The sequence below is a fragment of the Oncorhynchus nerka genome, unplaced genomic scaffold, assembly GCF_034236695.1.
Source record: "Oncorhynchus nerka isolate Pitt River unplaced genomic scaffold, Oner_Uvic_2.0 unplaced_scaffold_910, whole genome shotgun sequence".
Classification (NCBI taxonomy): Eukaryota; Metazoa; Chordata; class Actinopteri; order Salmoniformes; family Salmonidae; genus Oncorhynchus; species Oncorhynchus nerka.
In genome coordinates this window covers 158,812-178,724 of record NW_027040392.1, presented here as the reverse complement: position 1 = coordinate 178,724, position 19,913 = coordinate 158,812, and the positions used below count along the sequence as shown (strand labels likewise).

Below are 19,913 nucleotides of genomic sequence, written 5' to 3'. Positions count from 1 at the left end.
AAATGACAAATTATCCAAGTATTGCTTGTAGATAGAAACATGTATAGTACAAATATTTTTAAAGACTGAACAGACAGGTTAAAAAGCAGTATCAGTCAAAAGACAGTCTGGAACGGTTCTCTTTTAGTGAAGGAGAGTCGGACCAAAATGCAGCGTGTAGATTGCGATCCATAATTTAATAAACAAACGTTACACGAATCAATACAAAACACTACAAAACAATAAACGTAACGAAAACCGAAACAGCCTATAACTTGTGTCAACTAACACAGCGACAGGAACAAAGACACTAAGGACAATCACCCACCAAAACACTCACAGAATTTGGCTGCCTAAATATGGTTCCCAATCAGAGACAACGATAAACACCTGCCTCTGATTGAGAACCACTCCAGACAGCCATAGACTTTGCTAGATCACCCCACTAGCTACAATCCCAATACACACCAAAACCCCAAGACAAAACAAACCACAATACAAAAACCCCATGCCACACCCTGGCCTGATCCAAACATGAAGATAAACACAAAATACTTAGACCAGTAGACTACAACAAAACATGCTAACCTCTCACCATTACCAATAACAGACTACAACAAAACATGCTAACCTCTCACCATTACCAATAACAGTGGTTACAACAAAACATGCTAACCTCTCACTATTACCAATAACAGAGACTACAACAAAACATTCTAACCTCTCACCATTACCAATAACAGTGGTTACAACAAAACATGCTAACCTCTCACAGTTACCAATAACAGAGACTACAACAAAACATTCTAACCTCTCACCATGACCAATAACAGAGGCAACAACAAAACATGCTAACCTCTCACCATTACCAATATCAGAGGTTACAACAAAACATGCTAACCTCTCTCACCATTACCAATATCAGAGGTTACAACAAAACATGCTAACCTCTCACCATTACCAATAACAGAGGACACAACAAAACATGCTAACTTCTCACCATTACCAATAACAGAGGTTACAACAAAACATGCTAACCTCTCACCATTACCAATAACAGAAGCTACAACAAAACATGCTAACCTCTCACCATTACCAATAACAGAGGCTACAACAAAACATGCTAATCTCTCACCATTATAAATAACAGAGACTACAACAAAACATGCTAACCTCTCACCATTACCAATATCAGAGTTTACAACAAAACATGCTAACCTCTCACCCTTACCAATAACAGAGGATACAACAAAACATGCTAACCTCTCACCATTACCAATAACAGACTACAACAAAACATGCTAACCTCTCACCATTACCAATAACAGAGGCTACAACAAAACATGCTAATCTCTCACCATTACCAATAACAGAGACTACAACAAAACATGCTAACCTCTCACCACTACCAATTACAGAGGCTACAACAAAACATGCTAACCTCTCATCATTAGCAATAACAGAGGCTGCAACAAAACATGCTAACCTCCCACCATTACAAATAACAGAGGATACAACAAAACATGCTAACCTCTCACCATTACCAATAACAGAGGCTACAACAAAACGTTCTAACCTCTCATAATTACCAATAACAGAGACTACAACAAAACATGCTAACCTCTCACCATTACCAATAACAGACTACAACAAAACATGCTAACCTCTCACCATTACCAATAACAGTGGTTACAACAAAACATGCTAACCTCTCACAGTTACCAATAACAGAGGCTACAACAAAACATGCTAACCTTTCACCATTACCAATAACAGACTAGAACAAAACATTCTAACCTCTCACCAATACCAATAACAGAGACTGCAACAACATGCTAACCTCTCACCATTACCAATAACAGAGACTACAACAAAACATCCTAACCTCTCACCATTACCAATATCAGAGGTTACAACAAAACATGCTAACCTCTCACCATTACCAATAACAGAGGCTACAACAAAACATGCTAACCTCTCACCATTACCAATAACAGAGGCTGCAACAAAACATGCTAACCTCTCACCATTACCAATAACAGAGGCTACAACAAAACATACTAACCTCTCACCATTACCAATAACAGAGACTACAACAAAACATGCTAACCTCTCACCATTACCAATAACAGAGACTACAACAAAACATACTAACCTCTCACCATTACCAATAACAGAGGCTACAACAAAACATACTAACCTCTCACCATTACCAATAACAGAGACTACAACAAAACATGCTAACCTCTCACCATTACCAATAAAAGAGACTACAACAAAACATGCTATTCTCTCACCATTACCAATAACAGAGGCTACAACAAAACATGCTATTCTCTCACCATTACCAATAAAAGAGACTACAACAAAACATGCTATTCTCTCACCATTACCAATAAAAGAGACTACAACAAAACATGCTAAACTCTCACCATTACCAATAACAGAGGCTACAACAAAACATGCTAACCTCTCACCATTACCAATATAAGGTGACATTCTGTACTGTCATCTAATATGAAACATTCTACCTCAAATCCAAAATGCTGGAGCAAAGCACCACATTAAACTGTAAGCTTCACTGTCCAAACACATATGGTGTGGACTATGTGTGTCTGGTAAACACATGTGGATCTGGTGAACAGTTATCACTTGTTGACCAACTACAGGAATACTGACCTCAGAGTCTCCAGTTTACAGTGGGGATTCCCCAGTCCAGCAGAGAGCAGCTTCACTCCTGAATCCTTCAGGTCATTGTTACTCAGATCCAGCTCTCTCAGGTGTGAGGGGTTTGACCTCAGAGCTGAGACCAGAGAAGCACAGCCTTCCTCTGTGACTCCACAGCCTGACAGCCTGACAAAGAGATCATCATGACTTCATAAACACACTGTTAATTTCAATAGAATGTACATGTAGAAGGACAATTAAGCTTTAATTGTGATTGATATGTGAAATTAACAGAATATCCAGTTAGTTAACCACAACACCCCTGTGGTGAAACGATTATTGCTGTGGAAGGTAATGAGCAAAATATTGTGTCCAGTGTGTGTGTGTGTGTGTGTCCTGTTGGTGTGTGTGTGTGTGTGTGTCCTGTTGGTGTCCTATGTGTGTCCAGTGTGAATGTTCAATGAGTGTGTCTTGCCAGTGTGTCCAGTGTGTGTTAAGTGTGTGTTCAGTGAGTGTGTCTTGCCAGTGTGTCCATTGTGTGTTAATTGTGTGTTCAGTGAGTGTGTCTTGCCAGTGTGTCCATTGTGTGTTAATTGTGTGTTCAGTGAGTGTGTCTTGCCAGTGTGTCCAGTGTGTGCGTGTGTAAAGTATGCCAGTGTGTGTTTGAAAGCACACACAATGGTCAAACACAATGGACAGATACAGGACACAGACTGGACACACACTGGACACACACAGGACACACACACACACACAGCATATAACTTTGTCCAAGTGGTGGTAAGAATGTTTGTCTTAACTAGCCTGATAAGTCAAACATTTCTGATATGAACATTGACATAAACCCTCTACATACTTGAGTTTCTCCAGTCTGCAGTGTGGATCCTCCAGTCCAGCAGAGAGCAGCTTAACTCCTGAATCCTTCAGGTCATTGTTACTCAGATCCAGGTCTCTCAGGTGTGAGGGGTTTGACTCCAGAACTGAGACCAGAGAAGCACAGCCTTCCTCTGTGACTCCACAGCCTGACAGCCTGACAAAGAGATCATCATGACTTCACAAACACACTGTTAATTTCACAAGTAGAATGTACATGTAGAAGGACAATAAGCTTTAATTGTGATTGATATGTGAAAATTAACAGAATATCCAGTTAGTTAACCACAACACCCCTGTGGTGAAACGATTATTGCTGTGGAAGGTAATGAGCAACTTATTGTGTCCAGTGTGTGTGTGTCCTGTTGGTGTCCTATGTGTGTCCAGTGTGTGTGTGTGTGTGTGTGTGTCCTGTTGGTGTCCTATGTGTGTCCAGTGTGTGTGTGTGTGTCCTGTTGGTGTCCTATGTGTGTCCAGTGTGTGTGTGTGTGTCCTGTTGGTGTCCTATGTGTGTCCAGTGTGTGTGTGTGTGTGTGTGTGTGTGTGTGTGTGTGTGTCATGTTGGTGTCCTATGTGTGTCCAGTGTGTGTGTCCTGTTGGTGTCCTATGTGTGTTGTGGGTGCAAATATAACACATAGGCAAATGCATAAGATGTATAGAATAGCTGAAGAAGGGGGTCAGTCAAATGACTAACTGATGACCAATAGACATAGTTCGCATTTTTTTGAGCTAAGTGCAGAGCCAAAGCATAGGGCTGTAAAATAGAGGAATGTATAGTATTTTTAGTATAGCTGGACACGCTAGAAACTGAGGAGACACATAGTCTGCTGATCCTAGATAATACACAAACAAAAGAATGCATTTAGCTAAGTGCAGGAACAGCAAGGGTCTTGTCATCATTATAATCTGACGGAAAGCAGGTATGGGCGTTATTGAGCTGAACAAGCAGGATGCACGGATTGGAATGTAACGTAATTTACATGTGGGATGGGCTCATATGCAATATGTGGATAAATACTGGAGCCAGGGCTCTGGAAAAGGTGTGTGTTCCGCGGAGCACTCCGGCTTGCTATACTCTTGTATTAAAAGTCTATAATTGAATTCAAAGTTCTTGATTGTGTCATATTTGAACCGATTTGCCACCACAGTGTCCAGTGTGAATGTTTAGTGAGTGTGTCTTTCCAGTGTGTGTATGTGTAAAGTATGCCAGTGTGTGTTTGAAAGCACACACAATGGCCAAACACAATGGACAGATACAGGACACACACTGGACACACACACACTGGACACACACACTCACAGCATATAACTTTGTCCAAGTGGTGGTTAGAATGTTTGTCTTAACTAGCCTGATAAGTCAAACATTTCTGATATGAACATTGACATAAACCCTCTACATACTTGAGTTTCTCCAGTCTGCAGTGTGGATCCTCCAGTCCAGCAGAGAGCAGCTTCACTCCTGAATCCTTCAGGTCATTGTTACTCAGATCCAGCTCTCTCAGGTGTGAGGGGTTTGACTCCAGAGCTGGGACCAGAGAAGCACAGCCTTCCTCTGTGACTCCACAGCCTGACAGCCTGCAAAGAGATCATCATGACTTCACAAACACACTGTTAATTTAATGAGTAGAATGTACATATAGAAGGACAATAAGCTTTAATTGTGATTGATATGTGAAAATTAACAGAATATTTAGTTAGTTAACCACAACACCCCTGTGGTGAAACGATTATTGCTGTGGAAGGTAATGAGCAACATATTGTGTCCAGTGTGTGTGTGTCCTGTTGGTGTCCTATGTGTGTCCAGTGTGTGTGTGTGTGTGTGTGTCCTGTTGGTGTCCTATGTGTGTCGAGTGTGTGTGTGTGTGTGTGTCCTGTTGGTGTCCTATGTGTGTCCAGTGTGTGTGTGTGTGTCCTGTTGGTGTCCTATGTCTGTCCAGTGTGTGTGTGTGTGTGTGTGTGTGTGTGTGTGTGTGTGTGTGTGTGTGTGTGTGTGTGTGTGTGTGTGTGTGTGTGTGTCATGTTGGTGTCCTATGTGTGTCCAGTGTGTGTGTGTGTGTGTGTCCTGTTGGTGTCCTATGTGTGTTGTGGGTGAAAATATAACACATGGGCAAATGCATAAGATGTATAGAATAGCTGAAGGAGGGGGTCAGTCAAATGACTAACTGATGACCAATAGACATAGTTCGCATATTTTTGAGCTAAGTGCAGAGCCAAAGCATAGGGCTGTAAAATAGAGGAATGTATAGTATTTTTAGTATAGCTGGACACGCTAGAAACTGAGGAGACACATAGTCTGCTGATCCTAGATAATACACATACAAAAGAATGCATTTAGCTAAGTGCAGGAACAGCAAGGGTCTTGTCATCATTATAATCTGACGGAAAGCAGGTATGGGCGTTATTGAGCTGAACAAGCAGGATGCACGGATTGGAATGTAACGTAATTTACATGTGGGATGGGCTCATATGCAATATGTGGATAAATACTGGAGCCAGGGCTCTGGAAAAGGTGTGTGTTCCGCGGAGCACTCCGGCTTGCTATACTCTTGTATTAAAAGTCTATAATTGAATTCAAAGTTCTTGATTGTGTCATATTTGAACCGATTTGCCACCACAGTGTCCAGTGTGAATGTTTAGTGAGTGTGTCTTGCCAGTGTGTCCAGTGTGTGCGTGTGTAAAGTATGCCAGTGTGTGTTTGAAAGGACACACACAATGGCCAAACACAATGGACAGATACAGGACACACACTGGACACACACTGGACACACACAGGACACACACACACTGGACACACACAGGACACACACACTGGACACACACACACACAGCATATAACTTTGTCCAAGTGGTGGTAAGAATGTTTGTCTTAACTAGCCTGATAAGTCCAACATGTCTGATATGAACATTGACATAAACCCTCTACATACTTGAGTTTCTCCAGTCTGCAGTGTGGATCCTCCAGTCCAGCAGAGAGCAGTCTGACTCCTGAGTCTCCTGGGTGATTGTAGCTCAGGTCCAGCTCTCTCAGGTTTGAGGGGTTTGACCTCAGAGCTGAGTCCAGAGAAGCACAGCCTTCCTCTGTGACTAGACAGCCTGACAGCCTGCAAAGAGTCAAATCAAATCACACTGATATTCTTTGGTGGTGAAAATAGTGGCAGTATATATTTTTTCAACATATTTAGATATATTAGTGTCCTGAAACCTGCCATATCTATTCAGAAATTAATGGTTTGGAAATCAAAATGTTTCATATGAGGTGACATTAATGCATCATAGTTTGTTTTGGATGTATTTTGGGTTATGTTTTGTCGATTATTAACTGAATAGTGGATGATGACTGGAGAAATGTTCTTCATAAGTGAGTAGATAACACGACTAGATTAATCCTGAGGATGCCATGATTAAAAAAGATATTTAATGAATCATGATAATAATGAGTTAGAATGTTACAGAGGCTACAACAAAACATGCTAACCTCTCACCATTACCAATAACAGAGGATACAACAAACCATGCTAACCTCTCACCATTACCAATAACAGAGGCTACAACAAAACATGCTAACCTCTCACCATTACCAGTAACAGAGGGTACAACAAAACATGCTAACCTCTCACCATTACCAATAACAGAGGCTACAACAAAACATGCTAACCTCTCACCATGACCAATAACAGAGGCTACAACAAAACATACTAACCTCTCACCATTACCAATAACAGAGTACAACAAAACATGCTAACCTCTCACCATTACCAATAACAGAGGCTACAACAAAACATGCTAACCTCTCACCATGACCAATAACAGAGGTTACAACAAAACATACTAACCTCTCACCATTACCAATAACAGAGGCTACAACAAAACATGCTAACCTCTCACCATAACCAATAACAGAGGCTACAACAAAACATGCTAACCTCTCACCATTACCAATAACAGCTACAACAAAACATGCTAACCTCTCACCATTACCAATAACAGAGGCTACAACAAAACATGCTAACCTCTCACCATTACCAATAACAGAGGCTACAACAAAACATGCTAACCTCTCACCATTACCAATAACAGAGTACAACAAAACATACTAACCTCTCACCATTACCAATAACAGAGGACAACAAAACATGCTAACCTCTCACCATTACCAATAACAGAGGCTACAACAAAACATGCTAACCTCTCACCATGACCAATAACAGAGGTTACAACAAAACATACAAACCTCTCACCATTACCAATAACAGAGGCTACAACAAAACATGCTAACCTCTCACCATAACCAATAACAGAGGCTACACAAAACATGCTAACCTCTCACCATTACCAATAACAGCTACAACAAAAACATGCTAACCTCTCACCATTACCAATAACAGAGGCTACAACAAAACATGCTAACCTCTCACCATTACCAATAACAGAGGCTACAATAAAACATGCTATCCTCTCACCATTACCAATAACAGAGGCTACAACAAAACATGCTAACCTCTCACCATGACCAATAACAGAGGTTACAACAAAACATACTAACCTCTCACCATTACCAATAACAGAGGCTACAACAAAACATGCTAACCTCTCACCATTACCAATAACAGAGACTACAACAAAACATACTAACCTCTCACCATTACCAATAACAGAGGCTACAACAAAACATGCTAACCTCTCACCATTACCAATAACAGAGGCTACAACAAAACATACTAACCTCTCACCATTACCAACAGAGGGGGTGTGATATTTGTGCCTCTGTAACTTTCTCATTCATCATCATTGACGATTCATTCCTGATTATTCATAATCATGGTAGCATCCACATGAATGTAGAAGTGTTCAGAAACATCTTCTATTCTTACTGACAATACAAGTGAAGTGACTCCAAAATGACAAGACATTATTCCCCATTCAGTTTCTATTAGGAAAACATCTAAAACACAACCAAGACAAACTGCAAATGAAATCAACAAGTTAGTAGAATCACAAGCTTGATGTAATCACTGCAGGCTTGGAATATGGGACCAAATACTAAACTTATGACTAAAATAATTTATCCAAAATACTATGACCTTTTCAAATGGGAGAACTAGATACATAAAGGGTTTTCATTTATAACATGTAAAATATATATGTATGAAAATACCTTTAAATAAAAGGTGACATTCTGTACTGTCTCCTAATATGAAACATTATATCTCAAATTCAAAATGATGGAGCACCAAATTTAAAACTGTAAGCTTCACTGTCCAAACACATATGGTGTGGACTATGTGTGTCTGGTAAACACATGTGGATCTGGTGAACAGTTATCACTTGTTGACCAACTACAGGAATACTGACCTCAGAGTCTCCAGTTTACAGTGGGGATTCCCCAGTCCTGCAGAGAGCAGCTTCACTCCTGAATCCTTCAGGTCATTGTTACTCAGATCCAGCTCTCTCAGGTGTGAGGGGTTTGACCTCAGAGCTGAGACCAGAGAAGCACAGCCTTCCTCTGTGACTCCACAGCCTGACAGCCTGACAAAGAGATCATCATGACTTCACAAACACACTGTTCATTTAACACCAGTAGTGTAGAAGGACAATGGCAGATGCATTTGGTTTATTCTCTCAAACAACATATAGATTCATCTTCCGTCTCCTAGAATTGTATGGTCATATTGTTATACTAATGTGAAAATCAAAAAATGTATTGAATATGTTATTCAATATAATATTATATACATATTATAATACATATTTTTCTCTAACTGAATATTTCTTTCTGATAATTAGTTCTTATATGTCATTTTATTTACTCACAGAGCAGCTCTGGAGGCTTTGACCACTGGCAGCAGCCTCAGAAGACCTTCCTCTGATCTCGAGTATTTCTTCAGGTCAAACACATCCAGCTCCTTTTCTGAAGTCAGCAACACAAAGACCAGAGCTGACCACTGTGCAGGTGACAGTTTGGCTCTAGAGAGACTTCCTGATCTCAGGAAGCGTTGGATCTCATCCACAAGAGAATGGTCATTCAGTTCATTCAGACAGTGGAACAGATTGATGCTCCTCTCTGGAGAGGGATTCTCCCTGATCTTCTCCTTGATGTACATGACTGTCTCTTCATGGCTCTGTGAGCTGCTTCTTGTCTTTGTCAGTAGACCTCGTAAGTGCTTCTGATTGGACTCCAGTGAGAGGCCCAGAAGGAAGCGGAGGAAAAGGTCCAGGTTTCCCGTCTCACTTTGTAAGGCTTTATCCACAGCACTCTTGTAGACAGTAACTTTCCGCCTTTGTTTGATCCTCACAGAAAAGTTCCTGGACGTTGATTGCAGTTTGTCCATTAGATTCTCATTGTTGTTGATGAATGAGAGGAACACATATACAGCAGCCAGAAACTCCTGAATGCTCAGATGAACAAAGCAGTACACCTTGTCCTGGTACAGCCCACATTCCTCTTTAAAGAGCTGTGTGCACAATCCTGAGTAGACTGAGGCTTCATTGACATCAATGCCAGCCTCTTTCAGGTCTTCTTCATAGAAAATCAGATTGCCCTTCACAAGCTGTTGAAAAGCCAGTTTTCCAAGTGACAGAATGCTCTCTTTATTCCAGTGTGGACCTGACTCTTCTTTCCCATGATACTTTTCATTCTTCTGTTTGGTATGAAACACAGCAAGGTGTGTGTACATCTCAGTCAGTGTCTTGGGCATCTCTTCTCTCTTATGTTTCAGCATGTGTTCAAGGACTGTTGCAGAAATCCAACAGAAGACTGGAATGTGGCACATAATGTGGAGGCTTCTTGATGTCTTTATGTGTGAGATGATTCTGCTGGCCAGGTCCTCATCCCTGAATCTCTTCCTGAAGTACTCCTCCTTCTGTGGGTCATTGAACCCTCGTACCTCTGTCACCTGGTCGACACACCCTGAAGGGATCTTATTGGCTGCTGCTGGTCGGGTAGTTATCCAGAGGAGAGCAGAGGGAAGCAGATTTCCCTTGATGAGATTTGTCAGCAGAACATCCACTGAGGTTGACTCTGTGACGTCCCAACAGATCTTGTTCTTCTGGAAGTCTAGGGGCAGTCGGCACTCATCCAGACCATCAAAGATGAACAGAACTTTGTACTTGCTGTAGATGGAGATTCTTGATTGTTTGGTTTCGATTGAGAAGTGATTGAGAAGTTCAATCAAAGTGTGTTTGGCCCCTTTCATCAAATTCAGCTCCCGGAAAGGGAATGAAAACACAAATTGGACATCCTGATTTGCTTTTCCTTCAGCCCAGTCCAGAATGAACTTCTGCACAGAGACTGTTTTTCCAATGCCAGCGACTCCCTTTGTCAGAACAGTTCTGATAAGTTTGTCTTGTCCAGTTAAGGGTTTGAAGATGTCGTTACATTTGATTGCAGTCTCTGGTCTTGCTTGTTTCCTGGGTGTTGTCTCAATCTGTCTCAGCTCATGTTCATTGTTGACCTCTCCTGTTCCACCCTCTGTGATGTAGAGCTCTGTGTAGATCTTATTGAGAAGTGTTGGGTTTCCTTGTTTAGCGATCCCCTCAAATACACATTGAAACTTCTTCTTTAGATTAGATTTGAGTTCACGTTGGCAAATCACAGCAAGCTCATCTGAATGAATAAATAACACAGAGGATATTAATATTACATCTGTTTTAATGTCTACAGTACTGAAGGACTGTTATAAAGTTCAATTATAATCATTTATTCTCTTAACTGTCTGATGAATGTGTAAATGTTTTCATAATGCATTACAGACTGGTGTGACTGATTATATTTTCCCAAGATGGCGTAGCAGTAAGACGTCGTGTCGTAAGTGTCGTGTCGCGTCCCTTTGTATATATCGTTTTTTTTCTCGTTTTTACATATTTTTCTTCGCATATCCTGTTAGGGAAGTTGCGAATTTTCGCAGCTTTTTGTTAAAAATCGCGCAACATTTCAGCGCCCTGCTATTCATGCCAGGAATATAGTATATGCATATGATTAGTATGTGTGGATAGAAAACACTCAGACGTTTCTAAAACTGGTTAAATCACGGCTGTGACTATAACAGAACGTGCGTTTCATCGAAAAGTGCAGGAAAATCTGATCACTGAAAATGGAAAAAAATATCCATGCGCCACTTCCAGGAATTGTTATAGGCGAACCGGATTAAATGAGGTCGAGATTGCAGTACCTACAGCTTCCACAGGGTTTGATTCTTGGTCAAACCGACACAAGGGAACCGATTCCCTCCGGTCTCCGACCGGATGTTTTGGTTGAGATTTCTCCGGACATTTTTTCTAGACGGACACCTATAGAATTTACATCGCCTCCTGATTAATTTTATCGCTTATTAGTGTGTACTAATACCTAAAGTTGCATTACAAAAGTATTTCGAAGTGTTTTGTGAAAGTTTATCGTCGACTTTTTTAATTAAAAAAAATGACGTTACGTTCTAAAACGCAATTTTCTTCCGTTGTTCACACAGTATTCATAGATCGATATCTAGGCTATATATGGACCGATTTAATCTAAAAAAGACCCAAGATGATGTTTATGGGACATCTAGGAGTGCCAAGAAAGAAGCTCGTCAAAGGTAATGAATGTTTTATATTTTATTTCTGCGTTTTGAGTAGCCCCCGGCTATCGCAAAATCTGTCGTTAGGTGACGTTGCTGTATTCTGGGGGATACATGCTATCAGATAATAGCTACAAAATGCTTTTGCCGAAAAGCATTTTACAAATCTGACTTGGTGGATAGATTCACAACGAGTGTAGCTTTAATTCAGTACATTGTATGTCCATTTTAATGAAAGTTTGAGTTTTATCAACCACTATAGGTGGCGCTCTTGAACATTTCCGCTGATTGATGTTCCTACCACGGGACCACGGCCCTAACAATTAAAACATTTTGCTAAACCTCAACTTCTAAATACTCTCCTGCAACCCGCCTCACCCAATGTAGCTATTTTTCCTAAAGTATTTATATTTACTTCGGATCCGGAACCCCTCGACTGAAGCTAGCCAGCTAACCACCAGCTATGCTAGCGGTCTTCAGCTAACCGGTCATCAGCTAACCTTTAGCTCGGAAAGCTCTTGCCAGTTCGAACAACACGACTCTAACCAGAGCATAACGGACCTATTTTTTTTTTTTTATCCCCGGATTCCCACCACAAACGGAACATCTTCAGCTGGATCTTCACAATCTAGCTAACCGCAACCACAGATGATTACTCCTTGCTAGCGTTTCCACCCACTTAACTCTCTAGCCCTTGCTATCTCCTTGCTTGCTAATTCGGCCTGCTAACTGCTAGCTTGTTTAGCCCCGGTCCGCTAACTGCTACCTTGTTTAGCCCCGGCCTACTAACTGTTAGCTTGTTAGCACAGGCCTGCTAACCGTCTGAATCGCCGCGTCCCAAACACTCACTGGACCCATATTTACTTTCTATCTCTTTCTATTTTTAATTTGTTTATACCTTCCTGTAACCTGCCTCACCCAATGTGATACGGAATCGCTATTATTTTCAATTTTTAGAACACACTCAAGAACTTCCAGAAGCTAACCAGCTAACTAGCTACAAGCTATTTAGTCATTGTTAGTTTTTTTTACCTGGATAACACTCGCCAGTCCAGCTTCCCTGCCCCATCCACCGCTGCCCCCTGGACACTGATCACTTGGCTACATAGCTGATGCATGCTGGACTGTCCATTAACCTCTTGCTTCTACTTGGGACGCTTGCGTCCCAACTAGAGCTCTGGAAATGCAAATGCGCTACGCTAAATGCTAATAGTATTAGTTAAAACTCAAAAGTTCATTAAAATACACATGCAGGGTATCAAATTAAAGCTACACTCGTTGTGAATCCAGGCAACAAGTCCGATTTTTAAAATGCTTTTCGGCGACAGCATGAGAAGCTATTATCTGATAGCATGCACCAATACACTACAACACAAAAGCACAGCAGGGGACGTAAACAAAATAATTAGCATTTCGGCGTTACACAAACCGCACAATAAAATAGAAAACAGTCATTACCTTTCACCATCTTCTTTGTTGGCACTCCTAGATGTCCCATAAACACTATTGGGTCTTTATTTCGATTAAATCGGGCCATATAAAGCCAAGATATCGTTATATGTAGACTGTGTGATAAACGAAAAAAACAGCGATTTCACAACGTAACGTCATTTTTTAAAATTCAAAAAGTAGACGATAAACTTTCACAAAACACTTCGAAATACGTTTGTAATGCTACTTTAGGTATTAGTAAACGTTAATAAGCGATAAAAATCATCCGTAGGCGATGTAAAAATCATTAGCTGTCGTCTTGGAAAAAATTTCACGAGAGAGCTCTTCCAGAATGATCTGGGCGGAGACTGGAGGTAAGTGGTGCCCCTGTTTCGGTTCAACCAAGAATCAAAGATGATTCAATTCACAAAGAGTCTAGACAACATGGGGATGCTGTGGGAGTTGAATGCTCGGTCTTATCTAATTCGGCTCACTGTTAACAATTGCTGGAAGTGGCGCAAGGATATTTATTTCCATTTTCTGTGATCAGGTTTTCCTGCGCTTTCCGATGTAACGCACGTTATGTTATAGCCACAGTCGTGATTTAACCAGTTTTAAAAACGTCCGAGGGTTTCCTATCCACACATTCTAACCATATGAACGTACTATATTCCTGGCATGAGTAGCAGGGCGCTGAAATGTTGCGCGATTTTTAACAAAATGTTCAAAAAAGTAGAGGGTAGGAGCAACTAGTTAATCACGGTTACTCCATTCTGCTTGTTTATGTTTTATCTGTCGGCCCCAGCCGCACTCAGGCTTTGTGTGTAGTTAATCCGACCCTCCCTCTGCCCAGTTAATGCCATTTTACCTGCTGTTGTTGTGCTAGCTGATTAGCTGTTGTTGTCTCACCTACTGTTTTAGCTAGCTCTCCCAATTCAACACCTGTGATTACTGTATGCCTCGCTGTATGTCTCTCTAAAATGTCAATATGCCTTGTATACTGTTGTTGAAGTTAGTTATCATTGTTTTAGTTTACAATGGAGCCCCTAGTTCCACTCTTCATACCCCTGATACCTCCTTTGTCCCACCTCCCACACATGCGGTGACCTCACCCATTACAACCAGCATGTCCAGAGATACAACCTCTCTCATCATCACCCAGTGCTTGGGCTTACCTCCGCGGTACCCGCACCTCATCATACCCCTGTCTGCGCATTATGCCCTGAATATATTCTACCATGCCCAGAAACCTGCTCCTCTTATTCTCTGTCCCCAACGCTCTATGCGACCAGTTTTGATAGCCTTTAGCCGCACCATCATACTACTCCTTCTCTGTTCCGCGGGTGATGTGGAGGTAAACCCAGGCCCTGCATGTCCCCAGGCACCCTCATTTGTTGACTTCTGTGATCGAAAAAGCCTTGGTTTCATTCATGTCAACATCAGAAGCCTCCTCCCTAAGTTTGTTTTACTCACTGCTTTAGCACACTCTGCTAACCCTGATGTCCTTGCCGTGTCTGAATCCTGGCTCAGGAAGGCCACCAAAAATTCAGAGATTTCCATACCCAACTATAACATCTTCCGTCAAGATAGAACTGCCAAAGGGGGAGGAGTTGCAGTCTACTGCAGAGATAGCCTGCAAAGTAATGTCATACTTTCCAGGTCCATACCCAAACAGTTCGAACTACTAATTTTGAAAATTACTCTCCAGAAATAAGTCTCTCACTGTTGCCGCCTGCTACCGACCCCCCTCAGCTCCCAGCTGTGCCCTGGACACCATTTGTGAATTGATCGCCCCCCATCTAGCTTCAGAGTTTGTTCTGTTAGGTGACCTAAACTGGGATATGCTTAACACCCCGGCAGTCCTACAATCTAAGCTAGATGCCCACAATCTCACACAAATCATAAAGGAACCCACCAGGTACAACCCTAACTCTGTAAACAAGGGCACCCTCATAGACGTCATCCTGACCAACTGGCCCTCCAAATACACCTCCGCTGTCTTCAACCAGGATCTCAGCGATCACTGCCTCATTGCCTGTATCCGCTACGGAGCCGCAGTCAAACGACCACCCCTCATCACTGTCAAACGCTCCCTAAAACACTTCTGTGAGCAGGCCTTTCTAACCGACCTGGCACGGGTATCCTGGAAGGACATTGACCTCATCCCGTCAGTTGAGGATGCCTGGTCATTCTTTAAAAGTAACTTCCTCTCCATTTTAGGTAAGCATGCTCCGTTCAAAAAGTGCAGAACCAAGAACAGATACAGCCCTTGGTTCACTCCAGACCTGACTGCCCTCGACCAGCACAAAAACATCCTGTGGCGGACTGCAATAGCATCGAAAAGTCCCCGCGATATGCAACTGTTCAGGGAAGTCAGGAACCAATACACGCAGTCAGTCAGGAAAGCTAAGGCCAGCTTCTTCAGGCAGAAGTTTGCATCCTGTAGCTCCAACTCCAAAAAGTTCTGGGACACTATGAAGTCCATGGAGAACAAGAGCACCTCCTCCCAGCTGCCCACTGCACTGAGGCTAGGTAACACGGTCACCACCGATAAATCCATGATTATCGAAAACTTCAACAAGAATTTCTCAACGGCTGGCCATGCCTTCCGCCTGGCTACTCCAACCTGGTTTCCGAGCCGGTCACGGGTGCACCTCAGCCACGCTCAAGGTACTAAACGATATCATAACCGCCATCGATAAAAGACAGTACTGTGCAGCCGTCTTCATCGATCTTGCCAATGCTTTCGACTCTGTCAATCAGCATATTCTTATCGGCAGACTCTACAGCCTCGGTTTTTCGGATGACTGCCTTGCCTGGTTCACCAATTACTTTGCAGACAGAGTTCAGTGTGTCAAATCGGAGGGCATGCTGTCCGGTCCTCTGGCAGTCTCTATGGGGGTGCCACAGGGTTCAATTCTCGTGCCGACTCTTTTCTCTGTATATATCAATGATGTTGCTCTTGCTGCGGGCCATTCCCTGATCCACCTCTACGCAGACGACACCATTCCATATACTTCCGGCCCGTCCTTGGACACTGTGCTATCTAACCTCCAAACGAGCTTCAATGCCATACAACACTCCTTCCGTGGCCTCCAACTGCTCTTAAACGCTAGTAAAACCAAATGCATGCTTTTCAACCGTTCGCTGCCTGCACCCGCACGCCTGACCAGCATCACCACCCTGGATGGTTCCGACCTTGAATATGTGGACATCTATAAGTGCCTAGGTGTCTGGCTAGACTGTAAACTCTCCTTCCAGACTCATATCAAACATCTCCAATCGAAAATCAAATCAAGAGTCGGCTTTCTATTCCGCAACAAAGCCTCCTTCACTCACGCCGCCAAACTTACCCTAGTAAAACTAACTATCCTACCGATCCTCGACTTTGGCCATGTCATCTACAAAATTGCTTCCAACACTCTACTCAGCAAACTGGATGCAGTTTATCACAGTGCCATCCGTTTTGTCACTAAAGCACCTTATACCACCCACCATTGCGACTTGTATGCTCTAGTCGGCTGGCCCTCGCTACATATTCGTCGCCAGACCCACTGGCTCCAGGTCATCTACAAGTCCATGCTAGGTAAAGCTCCACCTTATCTCAGTTCACTGGTCACGATGGCAACACCCATCCGTAGCACGCGCTCCAGCAGGTGTATCTCACTGATCATCCCTAAAGCCAATACCTCATTTGGCCGCCTTTCGTTCCAGTACTCTGCTGCCTGTGACTGGAACGAATTGCAAAAATCGCTGAAGTTGGAGACTTTTATCTCCCTCACCAACTTCAAACATCTGCTATCTGAGCAGCTAACCGATCGCTGCAGCTGTACATAGTCTATTGGTAAATAGCCCACCCATTTTCACCTACCTCATCCCCATACTGTTTATATTTATTTACTTTGCTGCTCTTTTGCACACCAATATCTCTACCTGTACATGACCATCTGATCATTTATCACTCCAGTGTTAATCTGCAAAATTGTAATTATTCGCCTACCTCCTCATGCCTTTTGTACACAATGTATATAGACTCCCCTTTTTTTCTACTGTGTTCTACTTGTTAATTGTTTACTCCATGTGTAACTCTGTGTTGTCTGTTCACACTGCTATGCTTTATCTTGGCCAGGTCGCAGTTGCAAATGAGAACTTGTTCTCAACTAGCCTACCTGGTTAAAAAAAGGTGAAATAAAATTTTTAAAAATAAAACAATATTATTGGTGTTATTGATGGTGTTATTAATGTTCTCTCTCTCTAAATTAACCAACACAACACATCCCTGCTGCTACTTGATGAGGTCACTAGGTGTTGTGTTAAGGCTGCTACAATATCATTGAGTTACACAGCTACTTTAGCTGTACTTTGTCTACAGCTTTTAAATGTTATAAAACATCATTCAACATGAGGCAGACAGATCTTACATTTCTCCAGTGTGTCAGCAAGCTCCTTCTGGTTCATTTTCCTCAGGACGTGCAGTGTGATCTTCAGAGCCCCCTCTCTGGCACTGCTCTCCTGCTTCTCATCTTCAGCATCCACCACTTCCTTATCCTGCTTCTGACTCTCAAAGCCTTCTGGGAGTTCTGGACTAAGAATCCTCTTGAACATCTTCAGCTTGTTCCTCACAAATGTCATAATTTTCTCTTCAAGCAACTGAAATAAATCAAATAAATAAGTTTAGCAAGAGACAAAATGCTTTCTCATTAACACATTAAAGAATGTTTGACACATCAACTTTGCTTGAAAAAAAAATGTACATAACAGGACCACATACACTGAATATGGAGGCCAGGTCTGTTTGATGACTCTGGGAAGACTGACCACTGAGAATCTCTGACTCTGATCTCTCCTGCTGGTTTCTGTGGACAAAACATGAGATTACATCTCTTCATCCAGGGAGTACACACACACACACACACACACACACACACACACACACACACACACACACACACACACACACACACACACACACACACACACACACACACACACACACACACACACACACACACACACACACACACACACACACACACACACACACACACACATACACACACAGAGTGAATGTTGTGTTTGTTTAATATTGTTTTAGGACTATGAAAATTGACAAAATCATTAGCCTATGGATTATGAAAACAACAACAATAAATGGGAAAATGGAAGAGGAGAAATTACTAGAGACAGTGTTGTTTAACTCACTGACCATGACCCATGAGTTCTTCTTACCTTTGTTCAGTAGAAAAGTCTCCCTCTCTAAACTCTATAGGATGACGCAAAGACTTGTCACTCTTCATAGACACACAGCTGGGTACAGGGGAGGCTGGTCTCTCCTGCTTGATTGGACTTCAACACAACAGAGACAAACATTACATCTCTCATCTACTCTGAGCTCAGATGGGGAAACATAAGAAGAGTTTCATTCTATAACGTTTAAACGCTTTAAATTCATGTTCAGATATTTATATTTATCAATTTTCAGAAATGTTCGTAAATGAGCTTTTATTGTTTAAAGAAGTTATGTTTATGTTAATAGGTTATGTTTTTTTTGCTAAATGAGGGTACCTGCTTCTATAAACCAATGAGGAGATGGCACGTGGGTACCTGCTTCTATAAATCAATGAGGAGATGCAGCGCGAATTGCGTCACAAATAGAACTGACTTCTAGACGCTCGTTGCAGCGCGCGAGCAGTGTGTCATGTTTAATGACGAAATTAATTTAGCAACGCGAGCGTTGTAGTCAGTCTGTCAGCCCCGCTAAAAGGCTGGTGTCGTTACTCTGCCTTCTCCGGGGGCATGTTGAGGTAAATTTACTAACCAGGAGGGTTGAATGATGTAATTTATTGGAGGGCTGGAAGATGCACTCTCGAGGTTGTTAACTCACAATATCAGATATTAAGATGATTTTTATAATGAATGTATACTGAGGTTGAGGTTCTGACTAGTGATTATTTACCCGGGGTTCAATACCTCCTATTGAGGCGCCCTGAAAATAATATTCAAAAGTTCGGTCCTTGGACACAGAGGGTTTAAACACTAAAGTTACCGTCCATCTAGTGAAGAGAGGAGAACCGGACAGAGGTAGCCAGCATCCGTCAACGAGAGAGGGAGAAGCCTCACCGGGATTTAACAGGTGGAAGAAACAACCGGGAGCTCCATCGGTCCACAAGAAATGCAGACAGCCAGTGATGATGTAGTGGTAGCTATGGTAACTAGGATGCTGCTGGTAGAGTAGCTAGCTAGCTTACCGAGCTGTACCGAATGGCTAGGATAACTAGGATGCTGCTGGTAGAGTAGCTAACTAGATTACCGAGCTGTACCGACTAGCTAGCAGCTTGTTCGTCTGTACCTCGTCTCGATGATGATGAATCCGGTGAACCACAAAATGAAACAAGGATAGAGAGTGAAAAG

The 19,913-nt window shown here is 42.2% G+C and overlaps 1 protein-coding gene across 5 annotated transcripts in view; it reads right to left on the bottom strand.

Moving 5' to 3' along the window:
• Positions 1-19,913, bottom strand: part of LOC135570737 (NACHT, LRR and PYD domains-containing protein 12-like) — a 45,751-nt gene that overhangs the window by 16,241 nt on the left and 9,597 nt on the right. For 3 of the 5 annotated variants that reach the window (XM_065016680.1, XM_065016677.1, XM_065016678.1), the window contains exons 2-10: positions 18,732-18,848; positions 18,274-18,358; positions 17,924-18,152; positions 9,331-11,122; positions 8,872-9,045; positions 6,447-6,620; positions 4,921-5,094; positions 3,503-3,676; positions 2,659-2,832 (exon numbers count right to left, since the gene is read on the bottom strand). In XM_065016680.1, coding sequence (XP_064872752.1) covers positions 2,659-2,832; positions 3,503-3,676; positions 4,921-5,094; positions 6,447-6,620; positions 8,872-9,045; positions 9,331-11,122; positions 17,924-18,152; positions 18,274-18,358; positions 18,732-18,848 — 3,093 coding nt within the window. The remainder of the gene's footprint in view (positions 1-2,658; positions 2,833-3,502; positions 3,677-4,920; positions 5,095-6,446; positions 6,621-8,871; positions 9,046-9,330; positions 11,123-17,923; positions 18,153-18,273; positions 18,359-18,731; positions 18,849-19,913) is intronic. The other 2 variants (XM_065016679.1, XM_065016681.1) reach the window with 1 other exon arrangement.